General features: G+C 38.7%; 1 protein-coding gene across 1 annotated transcript; it reads left to right on the top strand.

Annotated features, from left to right (window-relative positions):
- Positions 1-9,746: 9,746 nt before the first annotated feature.
- LOC109038089 (trypsin-1) lies at positions 9,747-22,273 on the top strand. Its single transcript, XM_072296981.1, has 5 exons — positions 9,747-11,563; positions 13,449-13,626; positions 14,858-15,147; positions 16,704-16,855; positions 19,252-22,273. Exons 1-5 carry the CDS (start codon positions 11,398-11,400, stop codon positions 19,408-19,410), a joined length of 945 nt encoding a protein of 314 aa, XP_072153082.1. The 5' UTR covers positions 9,747-11,397; the 3' UTR covers positions 19,411-22,273.
- The last annotated feature ends 687 nt before the right edge of the window (positions 22,274-22,960 follow it).

Genomic DNA, 22,960 nt, shown 5'->3' with positions numbered 1-22,960 from the left:
GAGACAAAGCTATAGACAAAGAAGACAAAAAGGGTATGGAGGGATCTCATTGGTAGAGGCGGGTGGTTGCAATGGGCGAAAAGGGGATATACATGCTAACTAACGGCAGCCCATGAGAGACCCTATCGTTCCATCATTTTCTTCCTCAGTCTACAAGAACCACCCATTTCAACCAACAGGATTGCGCCATACTCCTTATGCCTCCTTTATCTATCGCTTTGTCCATAAATGTCAACAATCAGTCCACTAGAAATACTATGATTACTATACAATACAACTTTTCACACCACTTCTACTCTTCAACATTTTATGTAGAAAACGAATGAGGTGTCTAGAAGTAACTCCTCAATCAGGCACATCAAGTGCTTACAATTAACATTGTTTAAATGGTAAGAATGCAAATGTTAACTGACATTTGAGTAATCTAACCTCCATTTGATCCGTGTTAAAAATGCTTGTGATAATCTTATTGAAGGTTCGATATTCCCTCTTCCCATGGTAGAAATCGTCGTTATCGTAAAATTTTGAAGAGAAAACGTATTACTTCTTTTCTAGCTCAATCCCTGCTAAGCAACCCATGGAAAGTGTTCAGAAAACCGGAATTAGACTATCGGATACAAACCAAAATTAGCGAAGTGCCTATTAGTCAGTTGCTGGTAGCAGTCATGACCTAACCACCTGTTATTCACACAATACAGTTTTAACTGATATTTGTCTCAAACTGTATCCATTAACTTGGATACTAAATTATCGAAGGATTTTTTACAGGGTAAAACAAAAGTAAGCACATGTCAAGCCCACGCATGGATGTCTCAGAAATTGATTTATTACGTCATAAATCGCTAATGTGACAAAAAACAGGTGCTCATTAGGCAGCGATGCGTTATGGTAGGTCGACATGCGCTCGTCACCGGCAGCCGGCCGGTCTGATAACACATGTCTGACATTAGAGCGTATGCAATTACCACGTGAGCCCTGATTTACATCTAAGGCCATGCTTTCTGGAGCTCATGCCAGAATTGAGATACGCCCTGACTTTAGAGGAGCGACAATGTTCAGCTAATTCCGCCTTCAGTGAAAAAACCACGTCTGCGCTTTCCTCTGTCGTTATATTGCACAACGAAACGTAATGGAAGGGGCTTCAAAAGTTTTGTCACGGATTCAGTAACAGGGAAAGAAGGAGTGAACATGTCACGTAACACTAACAGACCAATGTTTGCGACTTTCAGATTATTTCTCTTTTGGGTGGTGGGGGAGGGGTGAAGATTTTAAGCCACATACCAAGCTAAAAATCATTTGCCACTATTGAGGGAATGTCCATTTTGTTATGCTACAAGAAAAACTGGACAACATTTTGCAATTAGAAATTACCATTTTTGGCTCATCCATAAAAGCTCCTATCTGAATAAGGATAGGAATGGCAAGCACGTTTTTTCAAGAATTCATTCGTTTCATTTTTACGAGTACCGAGGAGTGTACAATGCCTTTTTCTTGTTTAAAAACACCTCCTCAAAGTTTTCAGCTGTTTTCTTAAGATAGAAAAATACATTGTTGTGTTTTTTAATATTTGGTTTATGAAATAACTAGATGTTTTTAAATTTTATCAGAATTCTGATTAAACATATTTACAAAGCAAGGGCCAACACCGAGTTTCTCTTCAAATGAAAATCGTCATGAAAATGTCAGAGTCTGGAGACTTTAACGCGAAATAAGAAAGTGAACATCGGAGCTCACAACTGGAAAAGAGGAATGTGAATCCTCGAAAACAGTCAAGACGGTCAAACACATTCGTTTTGCGACTGAGGAAGCTTCGTGGCGTTTCGGTACTAGACGCAATCGATTCTACGCCTCAAACTTTATGAAGGATATGCCCACCATCTCAAAAAATGTCCCACGTCAAAAATCGAGAAAAATCGACTGGGATTGCGTGGACAAGAATTTTTGGGTCAAAATCAAAAGTTTTTGATCGGACTGAAATGAAGCTATGATGTAACCAAGGTGTAAGACGTAAGCGATCAAGGCATGCGTTACCACCCTGGATGACGTCATATGTTTTGTTGTTCGATGAGCAAATTCTTTGTTACCATTGGAAGTAGAAACTTGGTGTTGATTATTTATTGTTTTTTGCTAATCTCCAAGCTGAAACCAATGAAAATTATTTGGTGAATAGCGCAACCGACTCCTTTCATGTAACGCACCAATTGAAGCATTAACGTATTGCCTGCAAGCCGTCTTTAAAATCGGGGAGTATAATTAAAAAATGGATCGTTGTCTTTATGATAGGAGACTGTTTGAATCAAGGTGGCAGGAAATGAAAGTCTTCCGGTGTTCGCCACAATTTTAAACTCAGCGCACGTACCAGTAAATAAACAATTAGTTATCTCTCGATACAAACGGGGTGTTTACTGGTGTATTGTCATGATAATACTCCAGTTCCTACTTTTCATGAGACAAAGCTGTCGTCGATGCGAAATGTTTGAGGCCACTGAATTTTGTGCACCTACTCTCCTCCTCTCTCCAGCGGTTTGTCAATGTTTTACATTAAAGTAAGGTCTGGGTCAGGGTTTTCATCTGTTCATGAATCTTTTATGTTATTATTCGCATTTCTGGCGGCCTTTTGAAAATTCTCAACAAGGTCTAGGTCGTTTGCGTAGGATTGTTAGAGCATTGCATCACCGTGATGAAGTAAACGTCATTGAATCGGCAAGAAAATCGTTGGATGTGTTGGTTTGAATTTAAATTATTCCTAGTCCGATAAGTTTTCTCAGAGATTTGCGTTTTAAAATCAATAAAATATTGTAAAAAGTCTTACCTAAGTGTAAAGAGAATTTGGAATAAAATAGATGAAATTTCACGGTGCTTTGTCGTTGCTTTCCATCAATGCATAGTGAAAACGTAATTAACTCCATATTTGCTTGGATCGAAACCTGCCTATAACGAGTGAATTTCAGGGAATTAATCTCTTCAGGAGGACCTCCGGACCGCTCTCTGACTGCATAGAAATCCCCCCCCCCCCTACCATCACGTTTTTCCCAAAATCTCCTCCTCCCAAGTTTCAGCCCCATGCCTCCCCTGGAATTAGTTAAAAATCGTTCCGATCTTATAAAATGAAACACATCTTGTAAAGCAAGGGTACTGCACTGCAGCTAGTCGAAAACAAAATAGGTCAGTTGTTCTATTGATGTCAGGCAATTATCAATAGCGGTAACGAAAAATGGGGGAAACGCGCAAAAACGGATTGATACGATTGATTTTCAATGTCAACGCATGAGTGTGCATTCGATTAACGCGTGGGCCCTGCCTCAATTTATTGATGCCAAGTAAAGAGTACCGTTAGCGAAGTTGACAAATTTTGATTTTTCGGGTTGAGAAAAAAATCATTGATCGATGAATTCCAGAAGACTTCAGTTATGGTTTCTTTCAGGCTAATACTTAATACAATAACTGATTTGAATACGTTTTGCAATAGAAACCGAAATTTCCGGCCCATTTTAGATTAAAAAAAAAAAAAAAAAAAAAAAAAAAAAAAAAACGAATGTGATATTGATGCACACAATGGCATAATTAAATCTCTTGCATATCTATTGCATCAAACGTGACTTTTAAAACAAACGGAAAGACTTGATTTGATGATATTACCAATTCTTTAGGTCAAAAAAAGTTATCTCATTTTTAGGGATTAGCATCAACAACACAGTTTGACTTCCAGTGCACAAAGTTCTCTTCATAAAGAATACTTGGATGCATCATCACGAAAAAACCATATCCTCAATAGTTATTATTTGGCGCAAAATAAACACTTGTCGCATTAAGGGAACGAAGTTTTACATCAACTATTTTAGTTGTGGAAAAGAAAAGGTATTTGTCATAATGGATTTTTATTCTTTTCCGTGTTTTTTCTTCTTTTTTTCCATGCGATAAAGATCACTTTCCTTGCCTATTTCACTGAGTGCGCTAGCATCGACACGTTGAACATATGTTATGCCAAGTGTGCGCTCAGAAATTTGGCAAGTTTGGTGCAAGTTCGGAGCAGACAGTAGAGTGATCTTGGCGAGAGTTTCCACGGAATATTTCCAGGTCAAAGTCTCGCTTTGTGGCGCAGCCGCAGTCCAGTAAACCTTGGTTCGGTGAACCAGACCCAGAAATATGAAGGTCGCCTATTGGCTGATGTAACTGAGGTTCCCGTCGCGCTTCCACTGATGCGGGTTTTTCGGATAAAATCCGCCCGGACGACCCGGGGTCCTATGGCGGCAATATACGATTTTTTCACGAATCGACAACGTTAACGAGGACATACCGTGCGACCACGAGAGCATCCTACGTGATACTTTTGGGTCAGGAACAACCCTAATGGTATAATGATGCTTGATATAGGTGTTTTTAAAATATTCCTAACAACAGTGAAGTGTTTCTTCAAAACGGAGAAAAATTATGGTATTTCAATAAGGATTTAAAAAAGTTTTGGTAACAAGTTACCTTGGTGACGTCTATGCTTTTTTAGCGTTTTAAAGTCATTTCTTAAGTATGTTATAAAATATTTTTTACAATTTTTGCAGGTAGGACTTTTTAACACGAAAAGTCTCCGCCCAAACAGGCCATATACACATTTTTGAGGCCGGATCCACGTAGTCATTCCTTAAACAGCTCTATTCCTGGAGAGGTCCAATGTGGTTCAAATGGTGACAAAGGGAGGTTCAGGGAAATCTCTAACATAGCATCATAAAAAAAATTATGTTAAAGAATGTCGAGTAAAATTCATTAGTGAAACTTTGGAAATAGACCCTCATCGCGAGCGGCTACAATGATTTGCCTCTACAAAAAATTAAAAATACAAAAGAAAACGTTTATCAGGTTTTGCAACGTTTAAAGAAGATTTGCACCTACCAACTTCTGTAAACAAGTGAATTGATTGGGACGATTTTTGCAAAATTGAAGAGGCTTAACTTTTCGTCGTCTCAGAAACGACGGATGGAGAATAATGTTCGGGTGTTTTAAACAACTGAACTCGCGGATACCCGTGGTTCATAAACTGAACAATTCGTCGTTTCTCTAACGAAAGAACGTATCTTCATTTCAATGTTGCCAAATTTCCTCTCGTTAATTGTTAATTATCTAGGTAAATCTTGGGCATTGCTAACTGAAAATTTCACCGATTTTTCCTCAGATTCCATGCAAAATTCAGAGAAATTTTGAATGAAAATTGCTCAAGTACATTTTTGTAAAATAAATAAATTGTTTGAGTCAATTTGGCAACCTTGGAATGGAGTTACGTTCCTTCGTCCGGGAGACGACGAATTATTGGAGGAGATATGACAAAATGAACTAACTTGCTAAAATACGTGTGTTTAAATAGGAAATACTGCCATATGACATCACCAGGTGGTATATTTTCTCACTTATTTCCTAAATCCAAAAAATAATAAAAATAAATAAATACATAAAAAAAAACACTGCGAAATCAGCTCTTTAAGCACCCCAGATGAAGACAGTAAAAACAAAATTGCGTGCAAATTCTTCATTATGCGTGTAAAGTATCTACGATACAATTGCCTCTGAGCGCTAGCCATTCACCACGCAGCGATTAAAATAGCGTATCGCTCACGTGTGGATTTTCCGGGATCCAAGAGGCGAGGAAAATTCAGATACGCTTCCCTTTCTTTTTTTGTGAGCCAGACTGGCTTCCGCCTCCATCGGCACGGGAGACGCGTGATGGCGGGCAGGAACTCGCGCGACCCAGCCCAAGTGGCACGTTCGGGGAGTTCATTGATACGGAGACCTCGAGGCCACTTTTGGACACTTTGGACCAGACCAGACACTCAGGGAAGTATGACCGCATACCTGGTGGCACGGCCGGCGCCGCTGGCTGCAGGAACCGCTCTTATCACCGACGTGCCCTTCGCAGCAGTCATTGGCTTTCTTAGTTCATCATCGGCCCGGCTCGGTTCTCAGAAAGAGGACCCTCTCATTTTTCCGAGAGGGGTCGGGTAAGACTACTCATGTAGGAAGGAGTATGGCCAAATGTATTTTTTCAGCACAGAATCGGTAATGCCGGCTTTTGATTGGTCCACGAATTTCAAGCTTTTATATGGCACTTACCGGAGATAATGTTTTAAAGACCCCGCAACGGTGTCCCCTAAGAAAGCTACTTTCGGGAGTCAAAAAATTATACCGATGACCAAAAAGTTGAGCAATTGGTTCCTAAATACCCATTGGTTCCTTGGTCCTGTTGGTAGATTGGTTCCAAATCCTAGCTTTGATTCGCAAAAACTCGTCCAGGGAAGTGCGCACCTTGACATTTACCAGTCATAATTGTGCAGATTCCACACCCAACAAGAGATTCATCAATCACCATTAGGCTAAAGTACTGTTGACCTCCGTATTCAACGTTTGCCCCAACTAATTACATTGTTTAGATTTTTAGTGCAAGGCATCTAAAATATATTGTATCTGAGGTCTTACGGTTGTTAGTAAACAAACAATTGTATTAGTTGATAGGCTTAGAAAATGTATGCCTGCCTCCTTGCAAGAAAATACTCTACATGTGCCGTATCGAACCCTATAGAGGGTTAACACGCATTGATCCAGAAATAGATTTCTGGATCAATGCGTATTAAAGGAGTCTCATGAATAATGATGTAATTGAAATCTGGAATCAACTCTATGGGTTTTTCATTAAATGGTCACTTCCTCGATGTGTATACATCATGAAAGTTTTAACAAATTTTCATCGGAGTAATCCAACGATTGTGTGAAGCCGCTGTCTTGTTTGTTTACTTGGGCCGTTGGAGCGTCATGAAAGCCTACCGTAAACGCCTAATCAAAAACAGGATATAAGTGACCATACTTTCCCCATGTAAGTATTCTAGGAGGATAATTGGGCTTGATACAAAAAAGACCGTTGGATTTACATTCTCATGCCATAGCAATGTACCCACTAAGGTCCAACATAAGATTAATTGACACAGCCATCAAGAAATAACCAGATAATTATAGAATGATGATTCCTAACAGGAATGAAATCAATATATTCTGACCCTTAGGTCGGACATGCGATATGATTGATGCTCCGCAGCCCGTGACAAGATATATGCAATAATATATTAAAACAAATCACACAGCGGATAACAAGACTAATTTTCTCGTAAAATACTACCAAGATATTGCGGCTGAAAACTCAGCCTTCCTCTGCTGGATAAAACAGTAATAATGGTAAAAATAAAAAAAAACCCAGTACTTGGCTATACCTCCCAAAGCGAGAACAATGCTGATATCTATGTAGGACAACCGTTCACTATACCGAAAAGTTCAAAATTGAAATATGGGTATCACTGCCCAAATGATTATTTGTTGTACGAAATTAAATCTCATGGCAAAATATAAAATTTCACTGAACTTGCGAAGGTACTTGCAACGTCCATTTTACCAAAGTTCTTGGTAAGAGAAGAAGAACATTTCCGATCGCACACCTTTCTTGGAATCTGAAGGACAGAAGAAATCGTAAAATTTCAGCCCTCGACGGCACGAAATCCGGTCACGGCCCACATTTTAAATTGAGTTCACGGTTAATTTGACCTTTCGGCGACTTTAGGGTTAAACTTCAGAAGAAAAAAATGTAGGTCAATATCATAGATGTATGTCCTTCCCCCATCCCCGATAAGTATTATACTACAAAAAATAAATTACCTGTTACAATCGCTACATTTCGAGACTCCTCACAGCATTATTTTCGTGGATGAAGTTACGTGCAAGAAATATTCGTTACACAATAGATTTTGTAAGAAAAAAAAACGGGACTAACCCGATCCTACTTCCTTGACTTTTTGCTCCTGACAGAGATGCAAGCGTGGGCTATATTGTTGCAAAAATGCACCGAATTATCCGTGCCGCAAAATTATATGAGTTTGAATTTTCCTTATGAGGGAAAAAGATTACAATCCCCGTAAATGGCAACAGTGGCTGGTGAGTATTGTCCATTCTCTTCCGAATTAGATTGGCTATTATGTTTGGTGGATCATTTTCCCAATTCCATGCGGGTTCTTGATTATGTAGCGCGCGCCATGAGTAGCTTCATTCATCAATCCACGAACTGCTTTTGTACAACACCCTCACGTTGCCACGTGTGTTATTAATAATGCACTCCTTGCAACCACTGATGTGACAAAGAACGCCATTTAAAGGAAAACAGGTTCAAAGCAGAGCACCATAATAGCTCACCGATAAACAAAATTGTTCTGATAACGATTTATTCTAATCTTCATGAAATTTTCAATGAATTTTCAAGAAGTAATTTAAAAAATATTTAAAGTAATTTAGAAAAAAGCTTGGGCTTTTTCAGCCTTGGAAAACCATTTTTTTGAAGACTATTCTTTTTTATTTTAGGTTTAGATTAAAACCAAAAATACTTAAAACAAAACCGCCCAAGCGTACAGAACATAAAGCGCGTACTGCTGTGTGCTATCTCGCCTAAAATCATAGTCGAAGGTAAAATTCGTCGATTGTGAATTATCCAAACAGTTTCTGAAAGTGTGCTGGATGACTTTTGACTGTTTTTGAAGTATTGACAGGAGGGTTCGATGAATAAAATTTTCCACTCATTGTCAGTCAATACGAGGTACATTTGTTTCAAAACAACATTTATCTACTTACTGCTCTTTTTTGGGAACACTCGGTGGCGATTCTTAAACGGTATCAACACTGTTTTTCCTCCGTTTAAATGTATGTAAAATAATCGATTCTTGGCGGGAAATCCCGCCTGACTTCAAATTGATGTTTTACATGGATTTAAGTAGAGGATTGACAGTGTTGCCAACTTGCAAAATCGCCCCTGGTAATACTGGAGAACGATCCGGCAACATCAGATTCAGAATGCACATACGACGCTCTTCTTGAGCATGTTGTACTACAGATATTATTCTGAAAAACTGACACTCATGCCCACACACAAGTGATGAGGTTGTTAATTCATGCGCGGCCGCACAGTAGAACTAGTCATTCTGAGACTGAGGATTCGAAATGTTTTATTTAAGACTGCAAAATTTTAAGTTTATTGCGTTAAATTATAAGTTTTAAGGGATGACTCCTAAAAGAATAATTGGAAAATAATCAATGGAACTACTTTTAAACCCCTAATTTTCAGATCTCGAAGTTTCCATATAATGTTCGACCTCTCCCATTGACTCGTACCACTGTGTCCGGCGAGGTGGCATCACTCCTTTATTGCGCAATACTCTCGTGGCACTCGATTTAAGCTTTATGTAATTAAAAGAATTTTTGTGCATGCTAGATTGACTTTTCCAATCTAATGAAAGCAAATGGGAGTAAAATCCCGTTAAAAGTACTCTAATCTACTCAAATAGATTAGAGTGCTTTTAAAGGGCTTCGAGCAATGATAAGGAAACGCCAAACGGACAAAAAAATCAGGAAATGGTCAGAATCTCATGAATTTGAGTATTTGGATTCAATTTTGACTTCAAATTATTTTGATTAGCCATTTACAATCGCCATAGGTAATCAGCTAATATTGGTTCTGGGAAAGTTAGGATTTTACGATTTTGTCTGCATCCGTAGTAACGAGTGAATTATTCCATGCTAAATATTGAGATTGTAGAAGTGAGTCATTCGATTCCGTTCAAATATTTAAGGTTGAAGGGACAAGAAAGAATTTCATGAGAAAATTGACGAGGAAATTCCAGCTGAAAGGAATCATAAATAGTTGCAAAAAAAAAAAAAAAAAATCCGCCTGCTTTCCGTGGACTTCTCTTTGTCGATTTACAACTTCTACGAACTGGATACAAATATTTCAACTCTACGTGTGTGCGTAAAGTACCACGTATTTTTGAAAGCGATGTGGTGGTCTAACTTCACAGAATAAGAAATCGCCATGAAATTATAGTAGTTTTTGCTACCTTAATATATTTAAACTCTTCGGGTGATACAAATATATTAACTCCGCGGATGTGCTTGAAGTATCTCAACTTTTGAAGGCGTTTTTATGATTCAATGTTTTCATCGTTCGCGATTGGGAAGATACATGTTGCCCTTGCTACTTTAAGCTGTATCACTATTTCGTGTGGTACAAATATTTTAACTGCGCAGATGTGCGTGAAGTATCTGAACGTTTTAAGACGTTTTTGTGATTGTTGATCCTTGCAGTCATTATGTGAGAAGCTGGAGCTCCGCTTTTCTATTCAAGTCTCTATGGTTGATAATGAGAATACGTACAATAGGAAAATTAATCATTCACTTGCAAGTTTCATTCTGCCGTGCTGAGGAAAAACGCCGTATGAACATTCGAGAGTTGCCAAATCTCCTCGAGTAAAACATGTATTTTTGAAGAAAGTTGTGCCTATTTTTCCCTGAAATTGTTGGAGATTTTAAATGAAATTGCGAACAAAATTGTCTGAAAAATTAGAGGAAAAATATTTAGAATTTTCCGAGAAAATTAGTTTTTTAGTGAAAAGAATATGGCAAAGCTTGAATGCTCGTACGGCATTTTTCCTTCGCGCAGCAGCACTGGAGAGGAGTGATTTTATAGTGTGCATACAGCAAACGGCACTGAAACATTTAAAGTTTTACCTGAGAACCAGGATTAAGGACCTGAGTGATGAAAACCGGTAGGAGACGGTCATTAGCGTTCGATAAGCAGCTTCTTTTCTTAGACGGTCCCATATAGTTTACAAGGTAATGAAAGGAGATTAAGGATCACTTTAAGGAATATTTCAAAAACTTGTGAGTGAAATTCAACAGTTGAACTTTGAATGTACATCCTCACGAGGGATTAAGACGATTTGCCACTGTTGAAACTTGAAAGTTATAAATACAATAAAAAATTGCCAGTTTTGAACAAATTAAGGTAGGTTCGTACCATAAAGTTTGCTGAAATCATAGAATTTTTTCTCATGAATGTTTTAAGCAATGGTAAATCAATGTACGATCACTTGGAAGGGTCTATTTCTAAAGTTAGGTTGTTGAATTATACCCGATATTCGTCGTGTCTTTTATATGATGCCACGTAAGAGATCTACTTTCATCACACTCCTTCCATCACACTGTCATCTATATCGATTGCCAAAGTGCAAAACCACGTATCACTGTTCGCAGCGTTGCAAACTTCCTGACATACCTATTTTTTTTCCTTTTGAAAACTTTACTAATCAACGTAAATGTCTTAAAAATGTCTAAATTTTTCTTTTCTGTTAGCAGAATGTTCTGTATAAATATCAAATCATAAAGTTGGCTTGTTTGAGCGTTTTGGAAACCTCGTAATGGAGATACGTGGTTTCGAACTTTGGCTAGGGTTTGGGGCTTCCTGAGGGAAGGAGCTGTTCAGGGATCGACTATCGTCTGTAGTTACGGCTCTTAGTGAGTGTTGGTGCGGTGCAGTACTGGTAACTGAAGATGTGCGTTTATTTACAAACAAAGCTGACCCTGAAGAATAAGTGGCATATAAATACCCTCATGAACGGCTCATCAGTCATTACCATGGCCTCATCCTCTCCCGTCATGTGGTTCCCCCTCGCGTGCTTATTAGCTTGTCTCGCCAGCGTCATTGCCACAACCAATTGTGAGTTTACATCAGTTTCTCGTTTTCAGATGGAGTTTTTGACAATTTCCCGATGCGTCTCCCCAAGTGAAGTGTTCGACACGAGTCAACCTCATGGATTATTCGAAGTGGATTTAAAGTGTTCCTGATTTTAGTGACAGTGACACCCTCGGATTTTAACATAGGGTTGGCTTTTGTGTTAGTGGACCACCAGACAAAGTGCGAGTGTAATCACTCTGATGCAAGTTTCCAAATCAAAAGTTCGCGTAGAACACGATTCGCACGAGGAAAATTAAAATAATTGACTCCTAACTAACACAATAACGGTTTTAGTTTACATTGGCCACAGAATTTTTGAATTCCTCGCTCAGAAAAGAAAATAAAAAAAAAAAAAAATCATACTTAATTCAAATCGTATGTAATAATGGTTTTGACAAGTTCCTCAATGAAGCAACGTTTTTTCCCTCCTTGTGTTGATTAAAGTGTTAACGAAGTGGAACCGCTGAACCGAAGCACCAAGATTGAGATTGCTATATTCTCATACCGCAGTGACTTACGGTAACGTGGAGTGCGCTATTTGACTTCAGTTTTTTCAAGAGCGGGAAGTTTGAATTTACGCGTCAAGAAACAATAAATATATTAGTTAGGAGTTAATGTCAGTAATTTTCGTTGCGCGAATCGTGCTTTATGTAAATATTGATCAGGAGACGCGTATCAGAATGCTTTTGTACTATGGCTGCTGGTTCATTTAAAGGAGAATACATAAACTTGTTGCCAAAGTTGAGCACTATAATCCTTTGCCGCGTGTAAATACGCTTGTTTTTGACGGCCAATTTGACCTACATTCATTTTGATGCGCGGGGAGTTTGGATTGATTGACTGTACTGTAAACGTTCATTTTGCACCTATGAGTTACTTCTTGAAATTTTCAATACATTTAACGAGTTTTCCATGAAATCCTAGTAAGGAATCCTACCTATATTTTGACAATTTGGACTACCTTGGAAACCACTATTTCCGTCTAATTTTAGAAACATACCATGCGCTTTTCTCATGCAAATATAGATGATCTGATGGATGAGGCAGAAATTGTAATTCCTTATTATAGAACCAAGTCAAATTTTCACCCTGTCTGGTGTTTTTTCGAGGGGCAATGTACAGGAGCATATCACAAGAGACAGCTTTTCGTTTGGTTTTGATTAAATGGAACGCACCTTACCAAAAGGGATTACATGGTCAAGTGAACTCTTCTCCTCTGCTGGACCACGTTGTGCAATACAACCCTTTTTTCTCGGCTCAGATTAGAGTAACGCATGTGTCATTGGTTCTCCTATTCAGATAAGTGAGTTTTTAAATGAGCCAGAAATATTAGCTCCTTCCTGCAAAATGTAATCTAGGTGATATGCGTTAAACGGTTTCAGTCAGAGAGCCATTATTATGCAAAATGAATAGGGACGCCCCCTAACCGCTATGCGGTCCAACTTCCCGAAGCGTTTAGCGCCTCATGCCGCGATCAGACGCTGAATTTAGCACCTGAATGTGGAAGTCAACAGTCATCGCCCAACGGCTGAAATTTAGCAAATTCGAGTTATTTTCATCCAGATGTGTATCAAACCTACTCGAATAGTTCAGACAAATTCAAAATTGGTCCGATGGTTGCTGAGAATCGTTGCTGAATTTTGCGCGTCACGCGCAAAATTCAGGCATCGGGCCGATGACTTCCACATTCAAGCCACATTAAGCTCCCACATTCAGCGTGTGATTGCGGCATTAGATGTTATACGTCATGCGTGACTTCCATGATATCATTTTATAGAGTAAGATGAGACGGCGTGTTTTTGCAAAATATACGATTCAATTAAGTTGAAGTTTACATTTTACTGATGAAAGTGATGTTTGTTGGTAGTGGCGGACATACCATGCGGTCGTACGAGGTACGCGGGAGGGCGGATTGTGGGAGGCATGAACGCGGACCCCGGCGAGTTCCCGTGGTTGGTTTCGCTGAAGCGGAGCGGCGGTCACTTCTGCGGAGGAACCCTCATCAATAAACGCTGGGTTTTAACCGCTGCTCACTGCCTTTGCAAGTAAGTGCTACTCTCAACTCCTACGTGTATCTTTTTTTGGTTCTTTGATACTTTAAAATAGCTTTAGTCGGTCAAGTTGGGATGATGGCTAGCGCGTCTGACTCTAAGGCCTTGTCTCCACGGGCCGTTTCACGGGATTTGTCCCAGGGAAAAATCCCACTTACGAAGTTGGGAAAAATATTGAGTTAATCAATATTTTTCCCGGTACCAAGTATGGTCCTTTACCCCCAGGATCCGCTGAGAGAGGAAGAAGAAGTGAAAACGAATTGTGCGATATTTTATTCATTACTCCATTGTTAATGTTTGTTTAGTTAAAATAATGTGTCTAATTGTCAATTGAGTGCAATTATTATTTTAATCCCGGTTAAATAATCGACTTAAACGAATTTATTTTCCCGCGCAAACTAGTCGCAGGACCGTATGAGCCCCGTCCCGTGGAGACGGTAACTGGGAAAAATCCCAGAAGTTTCATTCCTGCGATTCCAACTTGGGACAAATCCTATGAAAACGTCCCGTGGAGACAAGGCCACAGCGTGCTATTCATAGTCGTTCCTTAAACATCTCTAGTCCTTAGAAGTCCTTACACGATTAAAGACGGTCTAAGGTAGCCTTGTGAACATGACATCATGAAGATAGATATTTTTGTGAAACTCGAGTTAAAGTTAGTATTTTAGCTCTGTAAATGGATCCTTGCAAGAAATTACAATGAATTGCCGCTACTAAAGATACGAAATACAAAAGAATGTATTTTGAGAGTTTAGTAAAATTTAGGGTACTTAGGATCACACTTAGTAGGAGGTAAATCTCAGGGGGCATCATCAGCAATTTTGGACAGGAAATCGTCATCAAATTAAGTTAAGTATCCAAGCTATGATTGCCATCAAAATCACTTGTTAGATCGTTAGTCGGGAGTCTCTATGTCGCCGTGCTAAGGAAGAACGCCGTATGAACATTTGAGAGCTGTCAAATTTCCTTCAATAAAATGTTTATTTTTGAGGAAAGATATAAATATTTTTCCTTAAAATTTTTAAAACTTTACGTGAAATTGCGGAAAAAATTATCTGAAAGATTTGAAGAAAAATATTCATATGTTCACCAGAAAATTTGTATTTTATCGAAGGAATTTCAGCAACGCCTGAATGTTTATACGTCGTGTTTCCAAAGAACGACAGTATAATTAGTTTTCTCTAGTTTATGCGTACCTAACAAGTCCGTTCATATGTTTTTGCAGGGAGCTATCAACGCCGGGCATGCGGCACCTTCGGGTGGGCCTAGGTCAACATAACCTATCGACCCCGGCAACTGCGACGATGAGCGTTCGGGTTTTGCGCGTGGTGATGCATCCCGATTATCAGTGTTCCAAGTTCCAGAACGATATCGCTCTTTTGGAGCTGGAACAAGACATCGTCTGGACCGGCAGAGCCCTCCCCGCTTGCTTGGCTCCTACTCATTCGTCTAGCTTCAGCCAAGAGCGGGCTGTCGCTGCCGGCTGGGGTTGGACCAACGAGAACCTCTCTCAAGGTATTCTTTTCATTATTTCATCAGAAATTGGGCTACATTTTGCAATGAGGAATTCATGTTTTAGGTTCATTATAGAATCAATGCGTGTGCTATTATTCTTCTTGAGCAGACAAGAGCTGCTTCGTCTCCTTCTGTATCGTTTTCTTTGTCTTCAGCCTCACTTCTTTCCTCTGGCATTTTTCTCAACTCCTGCTTCCTCTCCTTGCTGACTTATCTTTTTCCTCTTCCTCCTATCCTCTCTCCTTCTCCCCTTCTTTCTCCTCCTCTCTCCTCTTTTTCCACGTTTTCTTCGTATTATTCTTCCTTCTTTTCTTCTTCTCTTCTTTTTTCTCTCTTCTCACTTCCTTTTCTTCTCCTTCCTCCCTTTTCCAGTTTTTACTCCTAATTTATTTCTTTTTTCATTCACAACCTCTTTACTCCATCTCTTTTTCCTCTTACTCTCTTTCATGTTCCTCTCCTAACTTTTTGTCTTCCCTCTCTTGCTTTTCTTCTTTCTACTCTCATTTTCCCTCCTTTGCCTCGTTTTATTATACTCTCTCTCTTTTCGCGGTCCTTTTTTCCTACCTCTTGTATCCTCTCTTCTCTCTCCTCCTCTTTATTCTCCCCTTTTTATTTTTCTCTTTACCTAATATTTCTATTTTTGTTTTCCTTCTTCCGTCTCTTCGTCCTCCTCTCCTTCCTATTTTGCCTCTTCCTTTCCCTCCTCATTCTTTCCCTCTCTGATTTTCTTTACTCAGATAGGTGTCTCCATAAAGGACCCAAACATAGAAGTATTTCTTTCAAAATGTATTCTGGCTGGACACATAAAAAATTGTGAAAAAGGTCTGAGATGATACTTAGTATAGAAAATTAGTCATGGAACAAATGTGAATAATAGTAAATCTGATTGTTTATGTAACACTAACGGAAATCAGCTGACCCTGATGTAAACTTCAAATTGACCACAAGACTGGGTTGGAATGCAAGTACCACGACACATGTTCCCCAATCGGAATGTCATGCAGATTACATTGAGCTCATAAAGAATTTCCAAAATCGAATTTTAGAAGTAGGAGTGACCACTTGGAGAGTGAAAAATTGCCATAGTAGAAGCTCACTTTATTAGCAGTGTCCAGTTCATAATTTCATCTTGAAGAGCACACAACATTAAATATACAAAATTGGACATTGAATTTAAAATTATACGTTCGGCAAATGGTCAGAGCCTGGCTTATATAAAGTTTACACCGTTGATATAGTTACAGTGTACTTTTGTATTTGCGATTATTTTGGTTCCAGTCACAAACTCGTCCGGGTCTTTATTATTATTAGCACCTGATAAAATGATACCACACATGTAACATTGTAACCACGATTAAAAAAGTAGATAGGATCTGGGATCCACAATGACAAAATAATAAGGGCAGCGATTCTTTTTCTCCCGTGCACGAGGTGTCATCACTGCCTTTGACTTCACATCGGAGCAATGAATTGAGGGATCGAGAAGGGTTCTTTTGAAGCATAACGGTGGCCTTTATTTCAGTTATGGTTGACTAATTTGTTTGTTTCGCGTCCAGGGAAGCGGGCCGACATACTGCAAAAAGTGGAGGTCTCCGTGGTTGACAACGGAAAATGTCAGGAGTGGTACAAGTCCCAGGGGAAGAAGGTGGCCATTCATACCTCGCAAATGTGCGCCGGCTACGAGAGCGGAGGCAGGGACTCTTGCTGGGTGAGTTCAGTTCATACTACCCCAAAGTTGTTAAGTTGCACCGAAAAAGGAAAATATAATATAAATAAAACAAAATAGAAAAAAATAAAATAAAAAAATGAAAAAAATAAAAATAGAAAAAAATAAAAAAAGTAAAAAGAAATCCAAGAATGAAGGGATGAATTCGGTCCAAATAGTGCCTAACTTTTTCGGAGCATCTTCAATATTCGTCGATAACCGTCATAAACGATGCACCTATTAAACTTTTAGATACTTGGTTATGCCTGTAAAATTTTAACGAAAATTCTAAGGGATACGAGTTACATAGGTTACCAGACTATAAACAATTTATGTTTCACTTCCTTTTTTAACCGAACGTATCACAAGAACACAAATATTTTGCTCGGTGATATTTGCTACAAAATATTGAGCCCCAAAAACACAGTGCGCTTTGTAATTTATTTAATGAAATTTCGAATTTTTTACGATGAAATTCCAATATTTTTACATCATTTGATCAATTATTGCCAATTTCAAATGATCAACAAAATGAGCTACATGTGTAAGAAAGCTATGCAATTTTCAACGTAATGAATAGTTGGAACTTATTTCGATTTTGTTGAAATAAACAATCAGAGGTGTTCCTTCAATCAGTGGATAGACAACACACAAAACACTCTGATGTAGTACTAATAATTTAACCATGTAATTGCAATGTTTTGCAATGTGTGCTACTCGGGGCCAAGAAAGCTGAGCGAAAATACGTGGAATCCACGAATTAGCTCTGCAATCCGGCAACTTAGCGTGCGCTTATCTTTTAATTTAGTTTTGTTTCCCTGCTAATTTATTTTCTCGCTGGGGCGGAAGCGTTCGTCCCGCTTTTTGTGTCGCCTTTGAGGAGGGGCTAGGTTCGTTTCACACCAGATAAAAGGCGCTTCATCGTCAATGTCGTCTCGCGCGCCAAACAACGCGGAATCACATCTTCCCGCATAGAATTGCCACCTATTTCTCTAAGGATTGAGAATGATCATCGTGAAAAGGCTCTTAAAAGAGAATGGTGCATTATACGCAGGAAGACTGAAAACCGAGATTGAGAGGGCAAGAGGGTGTTATGGTTGAGCATTTTCTCTCTGCTTCGTATTAGGATGTTCGTCGTGGGTGTAAGATATTTCTTAAACTAGTTACCTATAAGTTGGAACATTACCCAACTAGTTTTATTCTATGATTCAAACAAAATAAAATTTAATAATTTAATAATAATATTTCCACATCATGTATGACCACTCTCATTGACTCGCTCCCCTGACAGTGCCAAAGCGCTGGTGAGGCGGTTGGTGTTTAATGTCAAAACGCCGTCTCCTCCGTGCGTATGCAACTTGCATATCCATGAAGGCCGAATAGTTGCATCTAGGCGTTGTAAGAAATTCGTCTATCAGTCACATGCGACACTAACTGAAGCTTTGATTGTTTCTCCTACATATCAACTTAATTCCAGCTTTGCCTATTGTGCCGATGAAGAAAATCATTATTGATTTTTATCGTGACATAGTCCATCATTTTCCGAGTAATGTATATTATTTCAATGTATTACAACGTTGCCAGCCCTCGAGATTTCAAAAAAATAATATATCATTTCATAATTTTTAGGGTTTCGTTTAACCTACTTTATTAGTCGTCCTTTGTTGAATTCCTTTGGGGAAACTAATTTTGAGATCTACGGGCGAAATATCGAATGAAAGATCTCGATGAATATAAGACGGAACTTGGGAAAAAAACGACGACCATTCGTCTTTCGACAAAATTAAATGCGATAAGAAATCTGTAACATGAATACTCGTATGATTTCCGATGTGCAAAGACAAAGAGTCTGGTCTGGTGGATGTATTAATGAAAATTATGTTATGTTCTGGTCTTTTCCCCCGAAAGTTATTGTACCTTTATAGACAGAGTATGGCCATTCGTATCTTTTTACTACAGGAAAACTGTTCCGCTTTTGATTGTCAACGAGTTTTTAGGCTTCATGATGCTCTTAGGCCGTAATAACAACAAGATGCGGCTTGCCGTAACATCGATAAGAAGCTAAATTTGACAAAATTTCAATTCTACGTCAGTAACAACTTAAACAAGCATATCTACGAATACACACGAAATATTGTTAAATCGCCTTTCACCTTTATCACAGGAGGATGTAAGATGTGCATAATCTCAATCTTGCTTGCTGATAACGGCCATCTTGTTTGTTATTTACGGCCCTAAGAACATCGTGTCAGCCTATTTTCACGCGACCAATGAAAAACGGAACAGAATGGCCATACTCTGTCTATAAAGGTACTCTACGAAAGTGTGGGACGCGTCTAATTCGTTTTCAAAAGGATACATAAGCATTTGTTTTACGTGTGAACAATGTTTGGTTTCAGGCGGACAGCGGTGGGCCTTTGATGTTGGCCCAGGACGACGGCTCGACAATTGTGATCGGCGTCGTTTCCACCGGGATCGGATGCGCCAGGCCCCGCCTTCCCGGCCTCTACACCCGGATCTCCGAGTATGTCGACTGGATCTCGACCTACGTCAAGTGATCCCGATCTCAACATCCCTCTTGAACGTTCGCCGGAACCTCCTCCGCTGAGAGTCCGTACGCCTCGGGGTTGCATCTGAAGACTGAAAGAATCGAACCAACCCCTCAAAATTCGATTCGGGGCCAGCTCCGAGCAGCACATACTCTGGTATTAGTAGAGTCCTTTATACTGAGAGTCAAGACAATGCGAATCCATTTCTGATTGGTTAACCGGATTTTAGGCCTTCACAGTGTCACAAACGGGAATAAAGATTACATTTTCACCGATTGCAAAGATTATAATCTGGAATGGACCAGAGAATTACGGGTTCGGCAAGGAACAAACGGAATGAGAGAAGGAACGGAGAAAGGAGTTTGAGATTGGGCCGATCAAAGATTACGAAAAACGTTCAATTTTTGTAATCTTTATTCCCGTTTGTGACTCCATGAGGGGTGTTGTCTTGACTCTCAGTATAAAGGGACTCTAGGTATTAGTAACTCAACGTTGAGTTTTATGGACTTAGGTTCCTTTTTCGGATAGTGTGCAAAATCTGACAAGGGTGGTGGATGGTGACCGGAGCAGTCTGCCCTGCCAGGGAAAACGCCGTATGATCATTCGAAAGATGCCAAATTTACTTTGATAAAATGTTTATTTCTGAGGCAAGTAATGAATATTTTCCTTTGAAAATTTCAGGGACTTTAAGTGAAATCGCGAACAAAATTATCCGAGAAATTACAGGGAAATATTCAAAAGTTTACTAGGAAATTTGCGTTTTATCAAAGTAAATTTGGCAACGCCTGAAGGTTTATACAGCGTTTTTCCTCAGCACGCGGCAGCAGTGCTGTCGTTGGGAGATTTTAAAATTACGCATTTTACGCAATCCTTACATATTTAACCTAAAATCACTAATAAAGGGGTTAAATTTCCCATGGAGCAATTATGCATCGTGCCTAAGTAACTACAAATAAATGCGTAATTACACACACAACGGCAACATTGGCTGACTGCAACGCTCGCGCGGCGACTGTAATCAAGGTTTGGACCGCGCGCGCTCAAGTTCCTCGCGACGCGCGACGGGTGTCAGCGATTAAAACACCGATTCAAGTGCAATCGATAGTGTTCGAATGTCAAGCGGCTCCATACTTGCCTGGTCTCGTAAAAAAAATTCAGATTTTTGACGCAGTTGAAAAATTCCCTGGTCGCATTAACCGTCAGAAACAAAAAAGTAAAATAAAAAAATCTAAATTCCAAAGAAGGACTTAAAATGTATTAAAATATTCAAGTTGGGAAACTCACTCTATTTCAGACATTTTCAAATTTTAGACTACCAAGTTTACATGCATTGAGTGACATGTAACACACATGGACATGTAAAATGTCTGTATTCCCCCCCCCCCCCTCAATTGAGGTCCTTGATGCGCAACGGTAGGTTGGATGAAGTGTGTCACGCAAATGAAAACTTGCGAAATAAATCTTGTACATACTTGCATACCACTGCAAATACCAATGGTGGTTCAGACCCAAGAAAAACGTCATAACCAAAAACATGGCATCAGTGTGTTATTACGGACCTCATGTAACCTTCGCTATTTCAGCCTCTCGGGTCCCTCTGAATACTGACATTGAACGTCACTGTAGGCAATAGAAGTAGTTTTACGTCCTCGGGGGCAGTATGCCCGAATGCACCGTTGTATGTGCTGCGTCACACTCTCATTTGACACATCTTTGCGGCAAACAGTTGATCAAACAAGACAACCATAATCGACGCGCATTTTTGTTTGAAACTTGATTTCAAGAATTAAAATGAAACCTCCAAGTGAGTGATTTTCAAAAATTGGCCCGTCACGTTGCGTCACTTTCGATTTACCGACCCATACCGCCCAGAGCCTTTTTATTGTTCATCATTCGATCAAATCTGCCAAAAATATATGGAAACAAGTAGATCTAAGGTCATAGTTGCTTTTAAACATGATGACAATCTTCAAATTCCAAATTTTCATCTTCGGATTTTTTGAAAATCCTGCTAAGCATCAATTTAAAGTACGCCTCACGGATGAGGAAAATGGGTACGAAAAAGTCAAGTTTCCTTCCGGCGAGAAAGTGTATATTTCTTTAGAAAACGGAATTGTTTGAGTAGGAAATATTTTAGCCGGGGAATAAAAACTATTGTTCCCCCTGAATTGTATAAGCACGAGCCCTTATTATTGTATTTTACCTAATTTTACGTTTTGAAAGGAACACGATCTCAGTGACTGAAACCGTCATTCTAGTTTAAGTTAGAATTTTTTCATTTTTTTGTTTGGGGATAATACCTTTTTGATTTTTTAAGCGCATTTGTTACCTACATTTCTAGTGTTAGCTTTATGCGTGATTATTTTATGAAGTTTACATGTATGGAATTTTTAAACAAAATTCCTTGCAATAAACTTTTGCTTTGTACTTGCAGAGATGAGAGTCATTGATGCAATATTTGAGGTGTAAATGAAACGGTTTCGAATTTGATCTCAGCATGTTCACTCTCTAAAATTAGCGGATAAACTTCCATAGATCAATCAACTGCTCTTAGGTGTTGCAGACGTATTTAAACCTCAGTTTCAGTACTCTAAAACTCCGTGACTTGGCAAAAAAGAAAGAAATTAAGGCATGTCAGTAATTTAACTTGAGGCATCTCCTCTAACTCCAATGATGAGAACATATTGGGTTCCTATCAAAGATAAATTTTGAAAATTTACACTGGCCTATTAATGATCGAAATTTATGTGAGTAGTTTTTTAAGGGATTTGTTGCACTGCATTTAATACCGATTTTCCCCCATAAAAAGTCATAGATACTACGTTTCGAGCTAGACGTATCCTAAGTTTTACTCGGGTTCGTTTTTTCCGAATTGTCATCATTAAACAAAGGGTGACTAACTTTTGAGCTGAACGCAATCAAATCTTTAAGAAATTTCCGTAACATATCATCACTTAATGTTGTTTTAAATTTGGTACCCTTTTCTGCAGACTACAGGCGTAGATAATATTTGTTTTGCTTTTGTATCACATAAGTTTTCCCGGTTGTTCAACATTGTTTTAAAAATTTCTTTCGAAAATTAAAACATGTTTTTTTAATTCGACTAGCTTCTTATGTAACCAGTCAAAAAATTTTCATGTTTATTGTATATTGACTTTTATGGAAATTGTTCTAGTCACTAGGGTTACCTACTAATTTAATTATGTGTTTTTCATTAGTATTTATATGTATATTACCTACCAATTTTACGTTTATAATAATTCTGGTATTTCAGAAAGTACCGGTAGAAAATCCTTAATAATCCCGGTGAATGTTAACTAGTTCTATAGTTTGCCTTTTGTCAGTGTTATTAAAAGAAAAATCTTTTGAAATTTGTCATGAATTATGAGATTACTGTGTTGTTAATAAAAAAAATGAAATTAATTTGATGTCATTAAATCATTATTTGTCACTATGTTCCAAATAAAGATAACAACTTATACTTTACGCTCGAAACAAAAACGTAGAAGCTTGTTATTTTAAACATTTAATACATCACGGAAATCTATGAACGATTGAT

Source organism: Bemisia tabaci, chromosome 1, assembly GCF_918797505.1.
Source record: "Bemisia tabaci chromosome 1, PGI_BMITA_v3".
NCBI lineage: Eukaryota > Metazoa > Arthropoda > Insecta > Hemiptera > Aleyrodidae > Bemisia > Bemisia tabaci.
Note: the sequence above shows the minus strand (reverse complement) of the source record. Positions and strands in the feature narration are given on the sequence as shown.

Coding starts and splice junctions, on each gene's coding strand:
- LOC109038089 (XM_072296981.1), top strand. CDS start 11,398: ATGTGCGTTTATTTACAAACAAAGCTGACCCTGAAGAATAAGTGGCAT. Junction 11,564..13,448: donor CGTCATTGCCACAACCAATT/GTGAGTTTACAT, acceptor GTTTGTTGGTAG/TGGCGGACATACCATGCGGT. Junction 15,148..16,703: donor CAACGAGAACCTCTCTCAAG/GTATTCTTTTCA, acceptor TTTCGCGTCCAG/GGAAGCGGGCCGACATACTG.